Consider the following 21,049-nt stretch of genomic DNA (forward strand, 5'->3'; position numbering starts at 1 on the left):
CTTTTTCAGATGACTGGGATGGTTCTGCCTTGGTAGTCACGTAGAGTTAAGTTACAGCCTTGAAGACTCTTCTTTGCCATCCTGGGGAGCAGTCATTTCAATGTACTCCACAAGATGATGGACAGTGCTGAGCCGGTGTCTACCTGCATCCTGCAATGTTTCCCTTCTAAAGAAATAATAACACTGATTTTTTTAGAGCCTTTGATTGTCAGCTTGGCATGGTAGCAGGTGAAACAGTCTTCAATTTGTTTTTGAAAATGCTGAGTTGTCTGAGGTTTCTGTGGTTGGGCAAAAATCTTTCCTGCCTGACAGATGCTGACTAAATAACCCTTTCTCTCGTATTTTAGACAAATGGCATTCCTGAACTTGCAGGATGCCCTAAGGTGATTTCCTCCAAAGCTTGGACAGATACGTTGAGATCGTGGAGGTTGACTGGGAACTGACCTGTTTTCCCTCTGACTGGTTTTGGACTGCCTGAAGCGATTTATGTAACTAGTTTCTTCAGGGCCTTCCTCTGTGGAGGCTTCATCATAATGAATGGCTGAGCTGTTCTGACTGACTGGATTTCCCTGAATTTCTGCTGCTGAAAATGCTGACAGCTCTGTAGCTTGAGATTCCTCTATTGCTAATTTTAGGGTCAAATCCCCTTAGCCAATAGACGCCTTTGTAGCCTTAAGTCCTGGACTCCACAAACTAGTTGATCTAATAACATGTTCTCCAGATAGCCTCTAAACCCACAGTGCAAGGCAGCTGTTCGTAAAGCTGCCATATACCCACTAATAGTCCCTCCCTCAGCCTGGGTCCATCTCCTAAAAGCATGACTTGGCAATTTGGGAGGGCTTAGGGGAATAATGGTTAGAAAAAATTTCCTGCAATTCTTCCCATGGAACAGTCTTAATTGAACACGGAGCCAGCAATGCTGTAGCAGTGTCAAACACTGTGGCTCTGCAAAAACATAAAATGTAAGATTTTTTCCTATGGTTGGAAATGTCAGCGAGGTCTATGGCATATAGGAAAAAGTCGAGTCAGTTTCCGTAGGACTCCCATGTCTCTGCTGTCGGTCTGAAAGGCGGGAATGCAGGGTTTGAAGTCATCTCATCTCAGCGGTGGCAGTTCTTCTGAGGAAAGTTAAAATTCGAGCTCACGAACAGTGACAGTAAGCTCTTAAAGTGACATACAGCTCAGTAGTGGCTTTGGATATTTTTTTAGTGACTTCGCTCAGCAATTCTTTGCTCTTATATGCATCCCACCCTCATCACCAGTGTAGTGGAGCGGCAGAATAACTGAGGCGAATGAGGAGCAAACTTCAGCTTTAACTTTATTGAAACAATAAAGGGTTGCCGCAACTGCCGCGCTAACAAGGCAGCCAGCTCGCAGGCAACAGCTGATGCCATTTGACAGCTCCCTTTTATAGTCAGCTGTGAAACGCATCAGCCAATAGGAACAGTCCGTGTTCCTGTGGGAAGCACGGCCTGGAGTGAAGACTTCAGCTAAGTCTTTTCAGAACGCAACAATAACAATACAAGAGCAAACATAAGACACAAACTCAAGGTAAACCACACCAAACTTGATTGCAGAAAATACGACTTCAGCAACAGAGTGGTCAATGTCAGGAATACTGTACCTGACTCTGTGGTTTCTTCCCCAAACCCCAAAAACTTTAACCTTAGACTGTCTACTATTGACCTCACCCCTTTCCTAAGAGGTCTGTAGGGGGCGTGCATAAGAGCACCAATGTGCCTACCTTCCCTGTCTTATTTTTTTCTTTTTTTCCCTTATTCGTATCCATTTCATGTATTCATAAGCATGTTTATAGTTATACCTGTTATCTTATAATTGCATCACAAAATAAATAAAAAACATCATCATGTAAGATGAGCATGAATATAATTGAAGTCCATGAAGAGAGAGATACCTGGGGCCAAGTTACTTTCCTAAAAGATTTTTTTTATGTTTGTGTGTTGTGTGTTTATGTTTCTGGGAGAATTAATAAAACCTTGCAGAAATATAGAATGAGAATAATGGTAACCAAGTCAGAAAGAAATAGATGAAATAATAATAGTGAAATTGAATAAGAGTAAAGAGAAGTAAAGAGAAACTGGATAAGAGGTATTTGTATGCTCATATGGAAATGGTTTAAAATAGAATTATATTGTATAAAATAAGGTTTTATTTGACTTGTAAAATTTATAATGGAAAAAGGTTTAAGTATGTAATGGTTAATGATGATTTGTTTGTTTTTAAAAATTAATAAAACTTGTTTAAAAAAAACAAACATCATCCCTGAAAACGAAACATAACACCAACCTATATAGCAACAAAAACACACATTATTAGCCATAATCTTTAATTAAGTCTAAAACCATATCAGAACATCTCTGGTAACAGTTTATCCAGCCTGGTTTCAGAAATTTTATTAATGTCATTGATGATAGTGATGCTTTAACAGGAATTCAGATTATGACAATTGAAAGATATGATTAATTCAAATAGTTTGAATTATTTTAGCAACATTACTACTCAATTATTATAATTCAAAATGCACACAGAATGAAGAAAAATAAGTGAGAATACATAAAACATTACTTCAAGATATGTGCTTTTTATTGGATGTAAACTGAACAAAAATAAACACTAACACAAGGAACCTTAATGAGATTTCATCATCAGATGTTCCTTGGTGTTTATGTCAGGTCTCAGTGTAATAATGTAGCACTTGGGAACAAAAATACAACCCAATAAACCTAGGCTGGAGGCCAAGATGGAGAAGATCTGCACAGCCACCATGTATTTCCCTTTGGTGCTCAGGTAGCTGGGAACAAAGGAGATCCAAACACTACAAAACACCAACATGCTGAAGGTGATCAGTTTGGCTTCATTGAAGGTCCCTGGCAGATTTCGAGCCAGAAACGCCACCAAGAAACAGATGGCAGCCAGAAAACCCATGTAGCCAAGGGCAGTGTAGAACATGGCCACTGAACCTTCGTTGCACTGCAGCAGGATGTGTTCTGGCTGGGAATGAAAGTCAGAATCTGTGAACGGGGGAAAGATTCCCAGCCATGTCATACAGATGCCTACTTGAATACCAGAGCAGGATAAAACAATCAAGTGGGCCAGACCCTTCCCCAGCCATTTCCTCATCCTGCTTCCTGGCTTTGTAGCCAGGAAGGCCACCACCACCATTACAGTCTTGGCCAGCAAAGAAGATACGGCAACTGAGAAAACAATACTGAAAATGGTTTGTCGAAGGAGACAGGTCATTTTCATGGGGCGACCGATGAATAGAAGGGAAGTCAAGAAAGAAAACAGGAGAGAAACCAGGAGGACGTAGGTGAGTTCACGGTTGTTGGCTTTGACTATGGGAGTTTCTTGGTGTTTAATGAAGATTCCCAGAATAAAGGCAGTGGTTAGGGACAAAGCAATGGCAAAGAAAGCCAGGATCAGTCCCAATGATTTTTCATAAGATAAGAAGCTTATGCTTTTGGGGACACACTGATCCCGCTTCTTATTGGAATACTGGTCATCTGGACACTTTTCACAATGGGCTGCATCTGAAAAAAAATTGGTTAGTGGGTATCTCTTTTTGCTGCTGTAGGAGCATGAAAACCGCATCAGAAATCAATTATTTCATTTTCAAGGAATATAATATTTCTGCCCAGGGATATTCATATGACATGACATTAGTTAAAATAACCAACAACCTTTTTAAAGGCTGAAGATGAATGTGATTATCTCCTCTCAGAACTTGTCCTCTTTCCCAAAACCAAGCAAGAAAGTAACACCTCAATAGATTATTTTAATGCTTGCATCATCGTACAAAATTCGATAGTGATAGTGCTCAATCACTGAAATGTTTGTGGATGCCTTCAAGATGTGTAATGTTTTTTCTTGCTTCTTGATCAAATACCCCAAAAAAGCAATAGAGAATTTTGATTCTATCCTTGTTGTCTTTTGAAGCCCCCGACTGTACCTTCTTGCCCAGAGAATGTTCCTTCCATACACAGAGAACAGTCGTAGCAGCAAACTGGGGCTCCCTCTCTCACAAGCTTGGCATAACCTGGGGAGCAACTTTCTGTACATCTTGAATAAGGCACCGTCTAAACATAAACCAAAAGATTTATCAGGGCAATATATAAATTAGAGGCAATATATAAAGAGACGTGGTGGGTCAGTGGCTAAGACTCTGAGCTTGTCGATCAGAAAGGTTGGCCGTTGGGCAGTTTGAATCCCTAGGACCACGGAATGGAGAGAGCTCCCATTACATGTCCCAGCTTCTGCCTACCAAGCGGTTCGAAAGATTGCAAAAATGCAAGGAGAAAAATAAGGACCACTTTGGTGGGAAGGTGCCAGCATTCTTTGCACCTTCAGCATTTATTCATGCCAGCCACATGGCCATGGAGACGTCTTCTGACTGTGCTGGCTCTTCAGCTTTGAAATGGAGATGAGCACTGCCTCCTAGATGCAGAAACGACTAGTACGTATGTGCAAGAGGCACCTTTAGTATTCAAAATAAACCACAAGATTAGTATGAATTATAAAAGTTTACTGAAATCAACTGGCTTCCAAAAGTCAGGAGCACATTGAGCAAAATCTGTCAAGAAGTAGTGGCATGACCTTTAATTACTCTACTTGCAAGGGGCAAATGAAGAGTCATTCTCTTTCCTCTATCAATCTCCATTATACATTCCAAAACAGATTCGTTGCCTTATTCTTCTTTCCAAAGGAAAAAAGTTCCATTGCAAAAGGTGTTTCTCCTTAGAGCATGTATGAGAATGCCATAACTTGTATATATTCTTTCTCCATCTTAGCTTTCTCAGGAAACCTCCAAAATCTAGCTTTCTCTGGAGTCCCTATCTTTCTCTCCTACAACTGATCATTGTATAATCATATGTAAATGGATTTTTTTAGCTGCCCTCATTTCCCTCACCACATTCTTAATGCTATCTTCCTCTTATGCAATTCAATGGGCTAAACCCTTCCTATTCTGGATTTTCTCTCCAAGAAGCTTTTACAAAAGACAACTCATCATTTCACTGACAACTGATTTTGAATCATCAGAATATTACTAATGCTGGGAATGTTGGTATGACTGGATAGAATAAAGATAGGAAATATATTAGTAAATAATGTTAACTGTAAAGGAGGTAGTAATTACATACTCGCAATAAGATGTTCTGACTGAATGGTTGCATATGGAAGGGTTTATATTCCTTGCAGTCATCTGGTCTTTAACAGTCTTTTTGAAAGTTGTTTAGGCCCCTTGGAATTTATCTGTGCCCTCAGGGTCACGTGAATAGTGCAAATGGGTGTGGAACCTTCCTGCAATTGCTGAATCTATATCCTGTTGACAACACAGTCTTTTCAGCAGTTCCAAATCCTTCCATCCTCCACCATTCAGTCAGAAAATTCTTGGATGAGAATTGAAACATCTTCAAGGGAAAACAAAATCCAGGTGCTTTCTGAAAAAACACCTTTCGCACAACCATGACCTGGATGACTGACATAGACATTCTGGAGTTTCTCTTACTGAAAACAAATTAATTTCATGTACTATAAATTATGGCAACATATTCCAGTTTAATCATGTAGATTGCAAGTTCCGCAAAACAATGCAGCAGGTTCCAGTGTGTGACAGATTATTGTAAGACCTCTAAAGTAAAATGATATCTAATAAATTAATGAGGCTTTAAGTTCTCTTAGTTGGAAGTTATCTCAATTGGGCTCAATAAGAATTATTTCTGAGCAGAAAATTTACACATATGGAGATAAATAGGAGAGCAAAATCCAAGCAGCCTCAACTACTTTGTTAAATAAAGCTGGCCATTGGATGGCACTTTGATTGACAGAAATCTTGACTTCTGAAGAGGATTGGCTTTCTACACTCCCAATTTTCACCCCCGCATCTGATTTGTTCCGAACTGATGTCCAGTGCATGATATCAAAATCACCAACAGGAACTCCATTTTCATCAAAAGAAATCCCGTCTCTGGAAATATTTTGACGTTGGAAGTTCCTCAGGAACCTATGGAGCTGCAGAAACATAGAAAGAATATTACAATTTGAGCCTTTATTCAATGTTTTTCTTGCTCTTATTCTGCATTGGAGGTACTCTGAATAGTTCAACCTTTTCAAATCATCAAATTTGCAGGCAACACTAAGCTGGCAGGAATAGGCAACATCCAAGAAGACAAGCTGAATATCCAAAAAGATCTTTGCAAATTGGATATGGGCCCCTACCTAACAAAATAAAATTCAGCATAGATAAAAGTAAGGATTTCCACTGAGGCAAGAAAAACCAAAAGTACACGTTACAGACTATGTGAAACTTGGCTTAATGCCAGTAATTGTGAGAAGGATGTTGGAGTCCTAGTGGACAATCACTTAAATATGAACCAACAATGTGTGGCAGCAGATAAAAATGCCAATGCAATCCTAGGCTGCATTAACAGAGGGATAGAATCAAGATCACAAGAGGTTCTAATATTATTTTAAAAAGCCTTAGTAAGACCACATTTAGAATACTGCATCCAGTTCTGCTCATCAACACAATATAAAAAAGGTACTGAAACTCTGGAAAGACTGCAGAGATGAGCAACAAAAAATGATTAGAGGGCTGGAAGATAAAACATACCACAAACAGTTACAGGAATTTGGTATGTCTAATCTAAGGAAAATAAGGAGTGGGGAGACATGATATCACTTTTCTAATATTTGAGGGGGGGGGTCAAAACATTTCCCAAAGTACCAATAGGCGAGAAAAGAAACAATGGTTGGAGAGAAGCACCTACAACTAAGAGGAATTTCTGAGCAGTGAGAGCAATCAACCAATGGAACAGCTTGCCTTCAAAACTTGTGAGTGCTCCATCACTGGAGGCTTTCAAAAAGAGACCTGGGCAACCATTACTCTGAAATGGTATGGTATAGGGTAAGGGTCTTCAAATTTGGCAAGTTTAAGACTTATGGACTTCACCTCCCAGAATTCCTGAGCTAACATGACTGGAGGAGGAATTCTGGAAGTTGAAGTCCACAAATCTTAAAGCTGTCAAGTTTGAAGATCCCTGCTCGATTAGTAGGTTGGACTAGGGAACCTGTGAGGTCCTTTCAAATTCTATTATTCTAAGTTTCATGTTCTGTGTTTTGCAGCTTCACCATCACAGCCCATCTGAGGCAAGACCATTTGCAGATATGGGGAAACTTGTCATGGGGGAAGATGGAGAATACAATTTTACCATCAGTCCTGGTCAAGATGAAGTTAGCGGAGTTTAACTTTTGGCTAGGAATGTAGCAAAAATTGCATAGTGATGTTATCTCTTTCAAAGAGTAGCTATGGAAGCATATCCATTAGTTCAGGAGATGATTGGATGAACCTTTGGTTGTCCCCAGAAGATGCTTTGATTTATACCTTGTTGCTATGTTACAAACTTTTAGGCAGCAAAGTCCAATTTTAATCCAGAACAAACAACCCAGCTGAACTCCTTAGCTTGGAGACTAGATGACTTTGTGACCACAATAAAAGGTTGAGGATTGCTGGACTATTTTGATGCTTGTTTAATTTTGACATTTTGTCAGCATTGAGCTATTTGTGACACAAAAGCATCCCAAACTAGACAGGTTGTTTAAATCTGGAATATTTTTCTCTATCACCTCTCTCTCTCTAACTCACTGTCAGGGTTCCAAGTAATATGCCTGTAGCAAACAGGACTCTGCAGTAAGTAGGTTCCTCAAATATCAGTTTTATTGGACATATCATATAGGAATAGGCTGGTGAAAACTGACTTGAAACATTACCATGGTTTTCACTTAATTAAAAATAAAAGTTTTCCTCCTCTTTCCAAACTATCAGTCACATGGTCTAATCAATGTGTCATCCAGTTGCCTGGTGACTTCATTCATCCTCTCTCTGGCCATCGCTGGGAATGTCCTTGTTTCTCAGGAGACAGCAAAACCCCAGTTATCTCTATTCCTGCCTCCCTTTCCCTCAGTTCCAGTGTGGCAATACTGAAGCATCAAAATGGCCTCAGTCAGGTGAGCTTCAGGGTTGATACTTTCAAATACCACTAACTGGACAAATGCTCTTTGGAATATCTCACCCTTTTGACATCTAATTTAATATTGAGGAATTGGAAGGGGAGAATCAATGGAACCGCAAAGGAGAATACTCACCTGCCATGGCTGTACAATCTGGGGTGGTTGATGGTATCCAACCTGCATTCTCCTCTTACTCCATTGGGAGGAAGAGGCAGCACTGAGGACCCGGGCCACAATTTGAATTATTTGGGAAATACTGGAGGAATCCTGAGACAGGATTCTTGCAGTCAAATCATGGGACGGGAATTCCCAATTGTCTTTTTCTCTGCATTTTTTCCAAACTTTCTTTGATAACAGAGGATTTGAATAGGAACATTGGAATGCTTCCTTTCCATACAATGTGACCATAGATGCATAAGATTTAAAGTCGTAATACTGAGTTCTTCTCTTTGTCAGGATGAGGAAGGAAAACAAAGCATATCTATTTTTGAGATCAACCCAGAGTTCAAAAATTCTTACACTTATAGTTTTCAAAGTTGTTGCAATCCACACCCTTCCCATAATGGATGTATTAGTCATATCAATTGTTTGTATTATTGCTGCTAATATTGCCGAAGCCTGAAAATCTAGTTGGCATACTATAATTTTTATTTGACTCTTGAGAAGAGAATAGAACATTTTAAATTTTTCTTGCATGAGAGTTTCTCCAGCACTTGTCTGTGCATTTGCTTCTGGGACAGTTCCTGAGAGGACAATGCAAATCCCATTTTTTAAGGCAAGAACTTCCAAGCGTCTTTTGAATTGTTCTCCTCTTTCATTGTCCTCAGAAAGGAGGCCGATCCATGTCCATTGGAACTGGAGGAGCAGCTGGACAATCGCTGAGTAAGGAGGTTCTTGGTTTGGGGTCATCCGATATGAAAAAGTGAAACGATGATTTTGCTCAGCCATCTGGTTCATGTCACTGTAGTTGATCTAAGATGAAAGAGAAGGTATTGGCAGTTTTTGCCAGTTTTAACGATGAAAGTCAAATGGTAAATCTAAGGCCCTTCTCCCACTGCTGAGAGATGTTTCAAATGGTAACTACATGAATTTTGCAAGTTCCCTTGATGTTCTGTCCTGTTGTTTTGTATGCTCACTTTGAAACCAGATGTCAACTTGTAAAGCATTCCTGGTTTGCTCTCAAGTTGCCATAAGAAGGAGTGGGGGAAGATCTGCAGTTTGTTGCTATGATCAGAAGGACATTCCATGCATACCTTTCTCCATGTTGTGCCTCAAGTTACTAAGCCCAGCCAGAGAGGCGTGCTGTGAATTCCACAGCCCGGCAAAAGTTCTTAGTTGGAGAATGTGACTAATGACACACCCTGGGAGGAGGGGGGAAACAGGGTAATAGGTGAACTGTAAATTACATGGGGCAGAGCCGACTGCACTTGGGAAAAGTGCCAACATGTGGCTCCTAATAAATAGTTGGATTTCTATTGAAACTTGGCTCGAGGCTCATGAATTAATTAGAGCATTCGTTGGAACCCTGACACCAGGGAGCTCTGAATTATCTGTGGGTAATGTTCATTGGTGGTCCTCATAGAGCACACCCTTCTGATCACGTTATAACTCTCTGGGCCACCAATCCACTCAGTCAGGGCAGAATGGAAGTCGAAAAGAACAATGGGGTTCCCAAGGGATTATAAGTGAGTATGAGGTATCAGGGGAGACTTTGGGTGGCCTCTTTCAACACTATGCTCTGCATGGCCTTCCCCACTCTGAGATCCCTCTTGTGCATTTAACGACCTGTGCATTTCATTAGCAAATGCATTGGGCAAATCAGGCAGGGATCATGTTTATTTAATGTGATTCAGTCAATCGGATCCTCGAGTGATGAATATACACACACAGATATATATATATATACAATGCATATGAATATATACAGACACACAAACAAACACACACACATATGTAGGGATGCAGTAGCTCAGTGGTTAAAACACTGAGCTTGTTGATCAGAAAGGTCGACGTTCAAATCCCTAGTACCACATAATGGAGTGAGCTCACGTTACTTGTCCCAGCTTCTGCCAACCTAGCTGTTCGAAAACATGTAAGAATGCAAGCAGAAAAATAGGGACCCTTACGGTGGGAAGCGTTCCTTGTGCCTTTGGAGTTTAGTTATACTGTCCACATGACCACAGAGATGTCTTCAGACAGCGCTGGCTCTTCGGCTTTGTAATGGAGATGAGCACCGCCCCCTAGAGCCATAAATGACTAGCACGTATGTGCGAGAGGAACCTTTACCTTTACCTTATACATATATATGTATATACACTCTCTCTCACACACACACACATTTTATGAATTAAAAATTCTTTCAGCTCTTCTAATATTTAATCTCTGACTTTCAATTTATTTGGAGAAATATATACAAGTGCTGCCTTCTAGGCAAATCTGAACAATTTACAACATGGAATTAATTTCATTTGGCTTTATACCTGTGGAATTTTATAGATGCTCAAGACATTGGAAATATGGTCAAAGAGTTCAGAATTCATCTCTTCAAGAATAGCCAGCAAGTTCTTTTGTCTTCCACATCTGTAGTTTGGGATATTCTCCTGTCCTGTAGACAGCACATCCAGCATGGCCTCATATGTCATTCTTGCATTGAAAAAGTTCTGATAGATGTTGTAGCCCAGGGTGATGTTGGGTAAGAGCCTTGAATTCTGGTTGACCTCATGAACAGCCAATAAGAATGGAAGAATGTGGTAGAAGGTGTTCTCACTGCAACATAAGAAATTTCATCATCTTGTTTTGCTCTATATCAACGATTTATGTGATCAACTTAAAAGCAATTGGGTTATTTTTGCCAATGAAATAAAATTATTCAATTCTACAGATAATTCTGTTGTTGTGCAAAGTGAACACGACTATGTTACTGAATGGTCACCTATTTAGCAACTTCAAATTTCGATTAATAAATGTTCTCTGTTACATATTGGTAAACGTAATTGGTAAATTTCAAGTATACGCTAAGTGGCATTGATCTAGCAGAGGACCCTCACCTTGTTAAGGACCTAGGTGTACTTATCTTTGGTGATTTATGCTCCACTGTAACAGCATTGCTAAAAGAGCATTAAGAGTTGTAAACTTAATTTTGCAAAGCTTTTTTTCTGTAAACATTGTATTGCTAATTAGAGCTTACCTATTTGCAAAGCTAATCTATCGCTCATATCAATTCACAACAATCCATAAAATGTAATTAAAATCATACCCTTACCCCCAGGCACCAGATTACATATGCTCACAGCTCACAACCCTTATTCCTAGCCCAATGCTTGGGGGGAAATCTGTATCTTCCCACGCCTCCAGAATGTTAATAAGGGATGCTACCGAGTGTATATTGTGTACATTGTGATTATATTATATGATTTCTTCCTGTTATACCACCCTGGAGATGACTAACAGCTGAATTCAAGTGCTGGATTAGCGAGAGGTATTACTGATTTGAAGAGGGATATCTCTTCAACTAGACTTTTTTAGACCTAGAGATTTGCTGCAGAATATTCACGGCTTTTAAGTTATTGTCCTATATTCTACAGTTAACTCCAGTTAATGTGATTCCTCTGTGACTAAACATTAACTTATCACCTCAAGTCTCTCCCCTCCTTGAATTTGGTTTTTAAAAGGTATCCCTTTTATTTGAACAAAAAGGAACAGCGAAGCCACAAAAGTAGCAAAAGTGTTAAAGGGTAGAAAGAAAGAGGGGCAAGGTGGTAGGAAATATAGAGTAAATGTAAGGAAGGGGAAGGAACAGTGGGGAGAAAACACAAGAGATCTCACTCTGTTCTAAGGTATTCATTCAATCACTTTATTGGCAGTTACTCTTTAACTATTGTTAATAAATACTCATCTCAAACAATCTAAGCCCCAGAGCTCACTGTAACAACATTGCCAAAAAGGCATTAAGAGTTGTTAACCTTATTTTGTGAAGCTTCTTCTCTGGTAACATAGAATTGCTAACTAGGGCATACAAAACCTTTCCCAGACCAATTCTTGAATACAGCTCATCTGCCTGGAACCCACACTGTATATCGGACATGAACACAATTGAGTGGGTTCAGAGAAGTGTACTCCACTCCTCCACTCACAGTAGAATTCCCTATGCCTCCAGGCTTGAAATTTTGGGCTTGGACAATCTGGAACTCTGCTGCTTGCAGTCCAATCTAAGCATAATACACAAAATGGTCTGCTACAATGTCTTGCCTGTCAACAACTTCTTCAGCTCCAACCACAAAAATACACGGGCAACCAATTCAACCTCAAGGTAAACTGCTTCAAAGTCAATTGCACAAAATACAACTTCAGTGACAGAGTGGTCAACATCTGGAATGTCCCACCCGACTCCATTGCTACAGCCTCAATTGATCACAACTTCAATCTAAAACTGTCTAATGTGGACCTCACACCATTCCTAAGAGTCCTTAAAGGGGGTGTGCATAAGTGTACCATTTAGCTTTCCACCCCTGACTTACTGTCCCCATTTATCTGTCCCCACCCCACTTCCTTTGTTCATGTTTATGTTTATACCTTACTTGTTATCTTGTAGATGTTTGACAAACAAATAAAATAAATAATAAATAAATACAATAAATATGAATAAAAAAGTTACTGACTCCACAGTCCCAAGATAATCAATTTGAAAGCAGGCAGAACTCATCCAGGAAAGATTCATCATGGGACAGTGTTGGCAATACCTGGTGTTTCTCAGGGTTGAGGCTGATACTTGTGAAAGAACATAAAAGGAACTTTGCAAACTCAGGTTTTACAAAATCATTGTTCCCCAGGAGCCTTTCCTCTAAAACAAGGGTCTTCAAACTTGGCAAGTTTAAGATTTGTGGACTTCAGCTCCCAGAATTCCTGAGCTAACATGACTGGAGGAGGAATTCTGGGAAGTCCACAAGTCTTAAAGCTGTCAAGTTTGAAGACCCCTGCTCTAAAGCAAATTGGGATGAGCAATAATGACTTGCCTTTCTCAAGGTGAGGAATAGGAGAAATGAAATCATTCCTAGAAAATACATTGGAGCAGGTAAAATCAATCACCAGAATCCTGGACGTGCTGACAGTTACCTTTTTTGTTGGTGTGTTGGAGGCTTTGAGAATGAAAATTGGTACAATCGACCTGGGATTCCAGACATTATTCCAGTAATCCAATAGTCTCCTGGTTTGTAGTAATGGAACCATTCCTTTTCTTCTATTATCACCTTAAATGGACATTTCATCAGCATACTGGCACAGGGAATTTGAGACAGAAGCTGAAGCAGAAAAAGCTGTACATGCAGCAGCAGCAACATTTGACATATCCTGCAAGAGATCCTTCCTTCAGTTCTTTCTTCAGCACAGAGCTAAATCTCAGAGATCACAGAAGACCACAATTACAATGAGGAAGATCCAGTTTGCCCCCAGATTTGGAAGTTTTACCTTTAAACTATTAGACTGCTATAGTATTTGCCCAGCTTTACTCCAACCTCTGCCTTCATCACTGAAAGAGGCTGTTACAAATGAGATTATCAGGTGCTGTCTATCCCATTGGTTGTCACATTGATTGGCAATTAATTGTGGTGGTGGAAATCCCAAAGGAGAATAAATAATCATGGTTTTAAAAATGAGAAGGGGAATTGGGAACGAACATTGCCACAAAAGTGGGCAGTTGGAGAAAAGAGTTTTGTTTGATTCAGGAGAATAATCCTACTTTGAGAATCAAGAAAGGAACAATCTGTAATCTGCAACTCTTGCACTGCAAAAACATATGGACTACACAACTCAATCAGGGCAAAGCAATAGACGCAATCTACATAGACTTCTGTAAAGTCTCTGATTCAGTGGTACACCACAACCTACTCCTAAAACTAAAATCTTATAGTATCTCTGGACACCTGCATAACTGGATAGACGCATTCCTGTCAAACAGACAACAAATGGTCAAAATTGGGAGCATCCTATCAAATTCTGTACCTGTCAATAGTGGTGCCTCCGAAGGAAGTTTTCTTCATACTCTACATAAATGACCTCTGTGATCATATTAAGAGCAACTGCATTCTCTTCGCTGATGATGTAAAGCTATTCAATACCACAGATAATACTGCTACCCTTCAAAAAGACCACGACTATGTATCAGAATGGTCAAACAAATGGCAACTTCAAATCTCAAGAAATAAATGCTCTGTCTTACATATTGGCAAAAAAAATCAGAAAATAAAATACAGTCTGAATAGTCAAGACCTTGTTGATGATCCAAACACTGTCAAGGATCTTGGAGTATTCATCTCTATTAATTTAAGTGCTAGAGCCCACTGTAACTACATAGCCAAAAAGGCATTAAGAGTTGTTAACCTAATCTTACGTAGCTTTTTCTCTGGTAACATTACACTACTAACTAGAGTATTCAAAACATTTGCTAGACGAATACTCGAATACAACTCATCAGTCTGCAACCCACATTGCGTACCGGATATTAACACAGTTGAGAAAGTCCAGAAATATTTCACAAGAAGAGTTCTCCACTCCTTTACTCGTTGCAGAATACCTTATGCCACCAGACTTGAACTTCTAGACCTAGAAAACCTAGAACTATGCCACGTTCTGTCCGATCTAAGTATAGTATATAAAATCATAGATTGCATTGTCCTACCTGTCAATGAATACTTCAGCTTCAACCATAACTATAGTGGAGCGGCGGAATAACAGAGGCGAACGTAGAGCAAACTTCAGCTTTATCTTTACTGAAAGAATAAAGGGTTGCAGCGACCGCCGCGCTAACAAGGGAGCCAGCTGGGGGGCAACAGCTGATGCCATTTGACAAATCCCTTTTATAGTCAGCTGTCAAACGGTATCAGCCAATAGGAGAGGTCCATGTTCCCACTGGAAGCACGGACCAGAGTGACGACTTCAGCTCAATCTTTTCGGAATGCAACACTCCTTTCTCCCTGAATGGAGCATGCGTAGTCCTTCAGGTAACTTGGGCGCTTGCGCAGGTGACCAGATCTTCTAAGCTCTGACAGAGCTGCTGCTGGATGGGACTCCTCCACTTGGCGAACAGCTTCTCGTGATGAAGAAGCGGGCACCCCGGCTTCAGGCGGCCCCGGGTGCAGGACCAATGATTATTCAGGTAGGCTCGCGTCGCTGTCATTTTCATGGTGAGCTTCCTTGGGTGCTGGTGGTCTCGCTGCAGCAGGAACGTCCAGAGGGCCACCTGTAGACGTACCCAAACGCCCCCTTAGTTGGTCAACATGGCGGCGCCAAATGCGACCGTCTTGCAATTGGACCCTGTAAAACTTAGGACTGGTTACTGCCACAATCCACCCAGGAAACCACAAAGGGTGACCCGCATAGTTCCTAGCATAGACCTGGTTATTCTCCGCAAACTTCCTAGTCTGGCTATTTGATCCCAGGGGTTTGACTGGGGTGTAATTTGGATGGAGTCTTTCTAGAGTTGTCCTCAGATGGCGACCCATGAGGAGTTCAGCTGGAGACCTATTTGTGGTGGCACAGGGAGTCATATGCTGGGTTAGGAGGTACTTAGCAAATCTGGAGTGCCAATCTATGGGCCCAAGCATCTCCAGGACATCCTTAGCAGATCTGACTGCCCTTTCAGCCAGACCATTACTGGCAGGGTGAAAAGGAGCTGTTAGGGCGTGTCTGATTCCTTGGTTAGCTAGGAAAACACAGGAAGTAAACTGGGGGACGTTATCAGACACAGTGGTGTCAGTGAGGCCATGGGTGGTGAATATTCTCATCAGGGCCTTAATGACAGCTTCTGAAGTTGTGGAGGTTATTAAAGTCAGCTCTACCCATTTAGAAAAAGAATCAACCATCACTAAGAATGTTCGCCCATGAAAAGGGCCAGCCAGAACAATATGCACCCTGGACCAGGGCCCCCCTGAATCTTCCCACGTTCCTGGAGAGGATGCTGTAGGAGGTCTGGTGGCCTGGCATGGCTGACAAGCATTCACCCAGCTAGTTATCTGAGCATCCATGCCCGTCCACCATACATAACTGTGAGCTAGAGCCTTCATCCTGACAACGCCAGGGTGACCCCCATGCAGGACTTCTAAAACCGAGGTCTGCAACTGGGAAGGTCTGCACTACCCTGGTCCCCAAATAAAGCAGCCTTGCAAAGAAGACAATTCTTGCTGGCGAATTTTGAAAGGCACGAATTTTGAAGAATAAGGGGATGTAGGCCATCCCCTTCCCACCCAGTCAAGGTCTTGGGAAATTACCTTGTCCTTGGCAGAGTGTGCAGCAATATCAGAGGTGGTGATGGGAAGCTTGAGGTCATTGATTAGGAACACAGCATTGGTTGGTGCAGGATCCTCAACTGGAACAGGAAGGGGAGAGCAACTAAGGGCATCAACATGGCTGAGGTTTTGCCTGCTCGAAGAACCAGTGTATAGGAATCTGCAGCCAGAAATAATGTCCACCTGGTCATTCTTGGAGACAAAATCTGAGGCGTTTGTCTGTTGCCTGACAGAAGACCCAAAAGAGGCTTATGATCTGTAACTAACTCGAAATGGTGTCAAAATGGAACTTCTTGACTGAAGCAACTGCATCCTAAGCCTCTTTGTCAATTTGACTGTAGTTGAGCTTAGCTGGAGATAACGTTCTGGAGAAAAAGGCAATGGGTGCCTCAGAACCATTAGGCAGTCTGTGACTTAAAATGGCTCCAATGCCAAAAGGTGATGCGTCTGCAACTAAGACTAAAGGCAAATTTTTGTTGAATTGAATTAGAACAGCATCAGATGTAAGTAATGATTTGACTGCTTTGAAAGCATAGGCTTCCTTAGGTCCCCAATGCCACGGGGATTGTTTGTCCAGGAGTCTATGCAGAGGTTCTGCAATGGAAGCCTTATGTGGCAAAAATGAAGCATAGAAGTTAAGAAGCCCCAAAAAATCCTGAAGTTCAGTTTTGTTAGTTAGTGTGGGTGCCTTGTGAATAGCCCTTGCTTTGGATTCGATTGGGTGAATGCCAGAGGCGTCAATTCTGTACCCCAAAAATTCGACCTGTGGGGTGGCAATAGTGCATTTCCCCTTTTTCAATTTGAGACCCGACTTTCTGAAACACTTGAGGACACCTCTGACTCTTTGCAGTAACTGTGGCTTGTCAATGGCAGATATTAAAATGTCATCGAAATAAGGTATTACGCCAGATAACCCTTGAAGCAGTCTTTCCATTAATGATTGGAAAATTCCTGGGGCTACACTAACACCAAATTGGAGGCTCCTACACTTAAAAGCGCCCCTGTGCATTACAATAGTTTATAGCTCTGCGCCTGTGTCATCAACAGGGAACTGTTGATAGGCTTGTGATATGTCTAGTTTCAAGAAAATGGCTCAAAAGAATGCAGCAGGTGCTGAATAATTGGGACTGGATAAGCGCTGATTTGTAAATATTTGTTTAACAAGCACGTGTAATCAGAACAAATTCTTAAACTGCCTTCTTTCTTCAAGGGTGTCAATATTGGGGTTTCCCTTTTTCTGAAGGCCACGGGCTCTAATATGCCCTGTTTAATTAATTTGTCTAGTTCCTTGTCCAGCTTAGGATGGATTGCAAAAGGTACTCTTCGAGGATTTAAATGAATTGGAACTGCTAGAGGGTCCAAGTTGAAAGAAATTGGGGTTCCCAAATAACAGCCTAGGCCTTCGCTGAACATATCAGCATAGTAATTGAACAAGGCATCCACTTCTGAATTTGCAATAGAGTGGATTCCGCCTATATGAAGGCCAAGGGCAGGGAATCAGTCTAACCCCAACAGGCTTGGGAGGGCACCATCCACTACCACTAAAGGCAAGTGACCGTTAAAATTTTGAAATTGAATAAAAAACTTGCCTTTTTCAGATGACTGGGATGGTTCTGCCTTGGTAGTCACGTAGGGTTAAGTTGCAGCCTTGAAGACTCTTCTTTGCCATCCTGGGGAGCAGTCATTTCAATGTGCTCCACAAGATGATGGACAGTGCTGAGCCGGTGTCTACCTGCATCCTGCAATGTTTCCCTTCTAAAGAAATAATAACACTGATTTTTTTAGAGCCTTTGATTGTCAGCTGGGCATGGTAGCAGGTGAAACAGTTTTCAATTTGTTTTTGAAAATGCTGAGTTGTCTGAGGTTTCTGTGGTTGGGCAAAAATCTTTCCTGCCTGACAGATGCTGACTAAATAACCCTTTCTCTCTATTTTAGACAAATGGCATTCCTGAACTTGCAGGATGCCCTAAGGTGATTTCCTCCAAAGCTTGGACAGATACGTTGAGATCGTGGAGGTTGACTGGGAACTGACCTGTTTTCCCTCTGACTGGTTTTGGACTGCCTGAGGTGATTTATGTAACTAGTTTCTTCAGGGCCTTCCTCTGTGGAGGCTTCATCATAATGAATGGCTGAGCTGTTCTGACTGACTGGATTTCCCTGAATTTCTGCTGCTGAAAATGCTGACGGCTCTGCAGCTTGAGATTCCTCTATTGGTAATTTTAGGGTCAAATCCCCTTTAGTCAATAGATGCCTTTGTAGCCTTAAGTCCTGGACTCCACAAACTAGTTGATCTAATAACATGTCCTCCAGATAGCCTCTAAACCCACAGTGCAAGGCAGCTGTTCGTAAAACTGCCATATACCCACTAATAGTCCCTCCCTCAGCCTGGGTCCATCTCCTTAAAACAATAGGGCTTAGGGGAATAATGGTTAGAAAAAAATTCCTGCAATTCTTCCCATGGAACAGTCTTAATTGAACACGGAACCAGCAATGCTGTAGCAGTGTCAAACACTGTGGCTCTGCAAAAACTTAAAATGTAAGATTTTTTCCTATGGTTGGAAATGTCAGCAAGGTCTATGGCATCTAGGAAACCGTCGAATCAGTTTCTGTAGGACTCTCATGTCTCTGCTGTCAGTCTGAAAGGTGGGTGTTGAGCCTGGATTCCCCAACGGGTGTTAAGGAAAACAAACTAAACAGAATGTGCAGCGAAGTCATATAGGAAGACAGGTAAATGTGTGAGATAAGTTTTCTAGTTAACACGCAGTAAAAATACAGATACGCTTGTGCTGTCAAAAATATAGTTTATTCCATTTAAGAATTATAGCATAGTCAAAATAACGGTCCATTAGTCATATATCAATTTCAGTCAAGTCTTGTCGGGGATACTCTATTTGCAAAGTCCATGTTGAATAGCCAATGTCAGTTCACTTACAATAAATCACTCCAATATTTATCTTCTCTCCGTTGAGAAATATCAACACTCCTTTTTCTCTCCCCGTTCCAGCAAGAACGCAGTCATCAATCCATCCAGTAATTAGGGATCTTCAAGCCAGAGAGAGAGAGCTGCAATTGCCTCGCTTCTTATATAGTGCTTTTACAACCACACCCTTAATTACATTCTTGCTGTTAAAGTTACACACACTTTAACTAACAAACCATGATACCATATTTATTATTTTTACCCAAACCAGTTAGGGTAAACAATGTTATCCCTAATATTCTCCCCTTTTGGGTAATAATAATAATATTACAATAATATAACCATTTACACCTTTAAATCATAATTGTCACAACTCTCTTTAAATTTTACAACACCTTGTGCCTTTGTAAACTGGTCTGCAATATTTTCTTCCATCATGCAGTACTCAAGTTTAATTAGACCATTTTTAACAGATTCTCTAACATTTAAGTATCTTAGATCAGTTTGCTTTGATCTAGTCTTTACAGCAATATTAGTAGCTAACTGTATAGCTGCCTGGTTGTCCTCGTACACAATAATAGAATCTTTAACAGTTATACCCATGTCTAATAATAACTGTTTGTACAGAATTAAGTCAGTGCATAGTAATGACAGACATTAAAATTCTGCTTCCATCGTGGACAAGCTAATATGCTGTTGTCTGATTGACCTCCACCCTATTAGTGTCTTACCAAATAATATAGCCATCCCAGATGTTGATTTTCTAGTATTTATGTCAGTTTCAAAACTTGCATCTGCATAGGCACTAAGATTCAAATCACCTTTTGGCTCTAGATACAATGCATGATGCATTGTTCCTTTAAGATATCTTAAAATTCTCTTTAATGCTTGCCAATGACATTGATGTGGATCATTATTATATCGTGCCAGCTGATTAACACTATAAGCTATATCTGGCCTAGACCAATTGCTTATATATGATAAGCTACCAATCAAAGATTGATATATGGTCTTATCAAATTTGGGACTTTGAGCATCCATTTTGCAAATTTCCTGACTCATTGGAGTCTTTGCAGGCTTACAAAGTTCCATTTTATACAATTTAATTAATTGGCAAATTTTATCCTCTTGAGATACCTTAAATCCTTTTGTGGTTTTGTTAATTGTCAATCCTAGATACTTTTTAATTTCACCTAAATGTTTTAATTTTATCCTTTTGGCTAATAATGAAATAATCTCAGTAGCTTCATTATTGGTCTTAGTAATCAAAGCAATATCATCTGTAAATAATAACAATAATGACACCGTTCCATTATTTTCTCTTTTAAACATACATGGATCTGCTAAACCAGATTTAAACCCTATATTGTTTAATTCTTTCACAATATATTGGTTCCATTCATAGCTAGATTGTTTCAATCCATATAAACTCTTCTTGATTTTCCAACAATCATTGCTATTTACTTTATTATCATTTATACCAATTGGTTTTTTCAAATATATTGTATGCTGCAATGGTGCATGCAGATATGCAGTTTCTACGTCTAAATGGTTAACTATATAATTATTCTTAGCTGCCCATACTAAAGCTGCTCTTAAAGTTGTAGCTTTAAGATTTGGTGCAAATACCTCATCATAATCAAATACATTTTGGTTAAATCCTTGTGCTACTAATCTAGCCTTATAAGTTACTTTCCCATTATTTCCAGTCTTTACTTTAAATATCCATTTGCACCCAATGGATTTTTCTCCTGGAGGTAATTTGGTTTCTTCATAAACCTTCATTTCCTTTAATGAATTTAACTCTTTTTCCATTGCCTTT

The 21,049-nt window shown here is 40.3% G+C and overlaps 1 protein-coding gene and 1 long non-coding RNA gene across 2 annotated transcripts in view; one reads left to right on the forward strand and one right to left on the reverse strand.

Annotated features, from left to right (window-relative positions):
• LOC148131849 (uncharacterized) overlaps positions 1-21,049 on the forward strand; it is a 387,282-nt gene that overhangs the window by 295,534 nt on the left and 70,699 nt on the right. The gene's annotated exons all lie outside the window — the stretch shown is intronic.
• LOC113430670 (vomeronasal type-2 receptor 26-like) lies at positions 2,650-8,211 on the reverse strand. The gene is made up of 4 exons (XM_087958862.1): positions 8,164-8,211; positions 5,881-6,030; positions 3,971-4,097; positions 2,650-3,551 (listed from the first exon to the last, which is right to left on the reverse strand). The coding sequence occupies exons 1-4, from the start codon at positions 8,209-8,211 to the stop codon at positions 2,650-2,652; spliced, it is 1,227 nt and encodes a 408-aa protein (XP_087814988.1).

Source organism: Notechis scutatus, chromosome 2, assembly GCF_049901735.1.
Source record: "Notechis scutatus isolate UNSWTSFEM ecotype Mainland chromosome 2, rNotScu1.2, whole genome shotgun sequence".
In the NCBI taxonomy this organism is placed as follows: domain Eukaryota; kingdom Metazoa; phylum Chordata; class Lepidosauria; order Squamata; family Elapidae; genus Notechis; species Notechis scutatus.

Coding starts and splice junctions, on each gene's coding strand:
- LOC113430670 (XM_087958862.1), bottom strand. CDS start 8,211: ATGCAGGTTGGATACCATCAACCACCCCAGATTGTACAGCCATGGCAG. Junction 6,031..8,163: donor AGATTGTACAGCCATGGCAG/GTGAGTATTCTC, acceptor ATGTTTCTGCAG/CTCCATAGGTTCCTGAGGAA. Junction 3,552..3,970: donor AACATTCTCTGGGCAAGAAG/GTACAGTCGGGG, acceptor ATTTTTTTTCAG/ATGCAGCCCATTGTGAAAAG.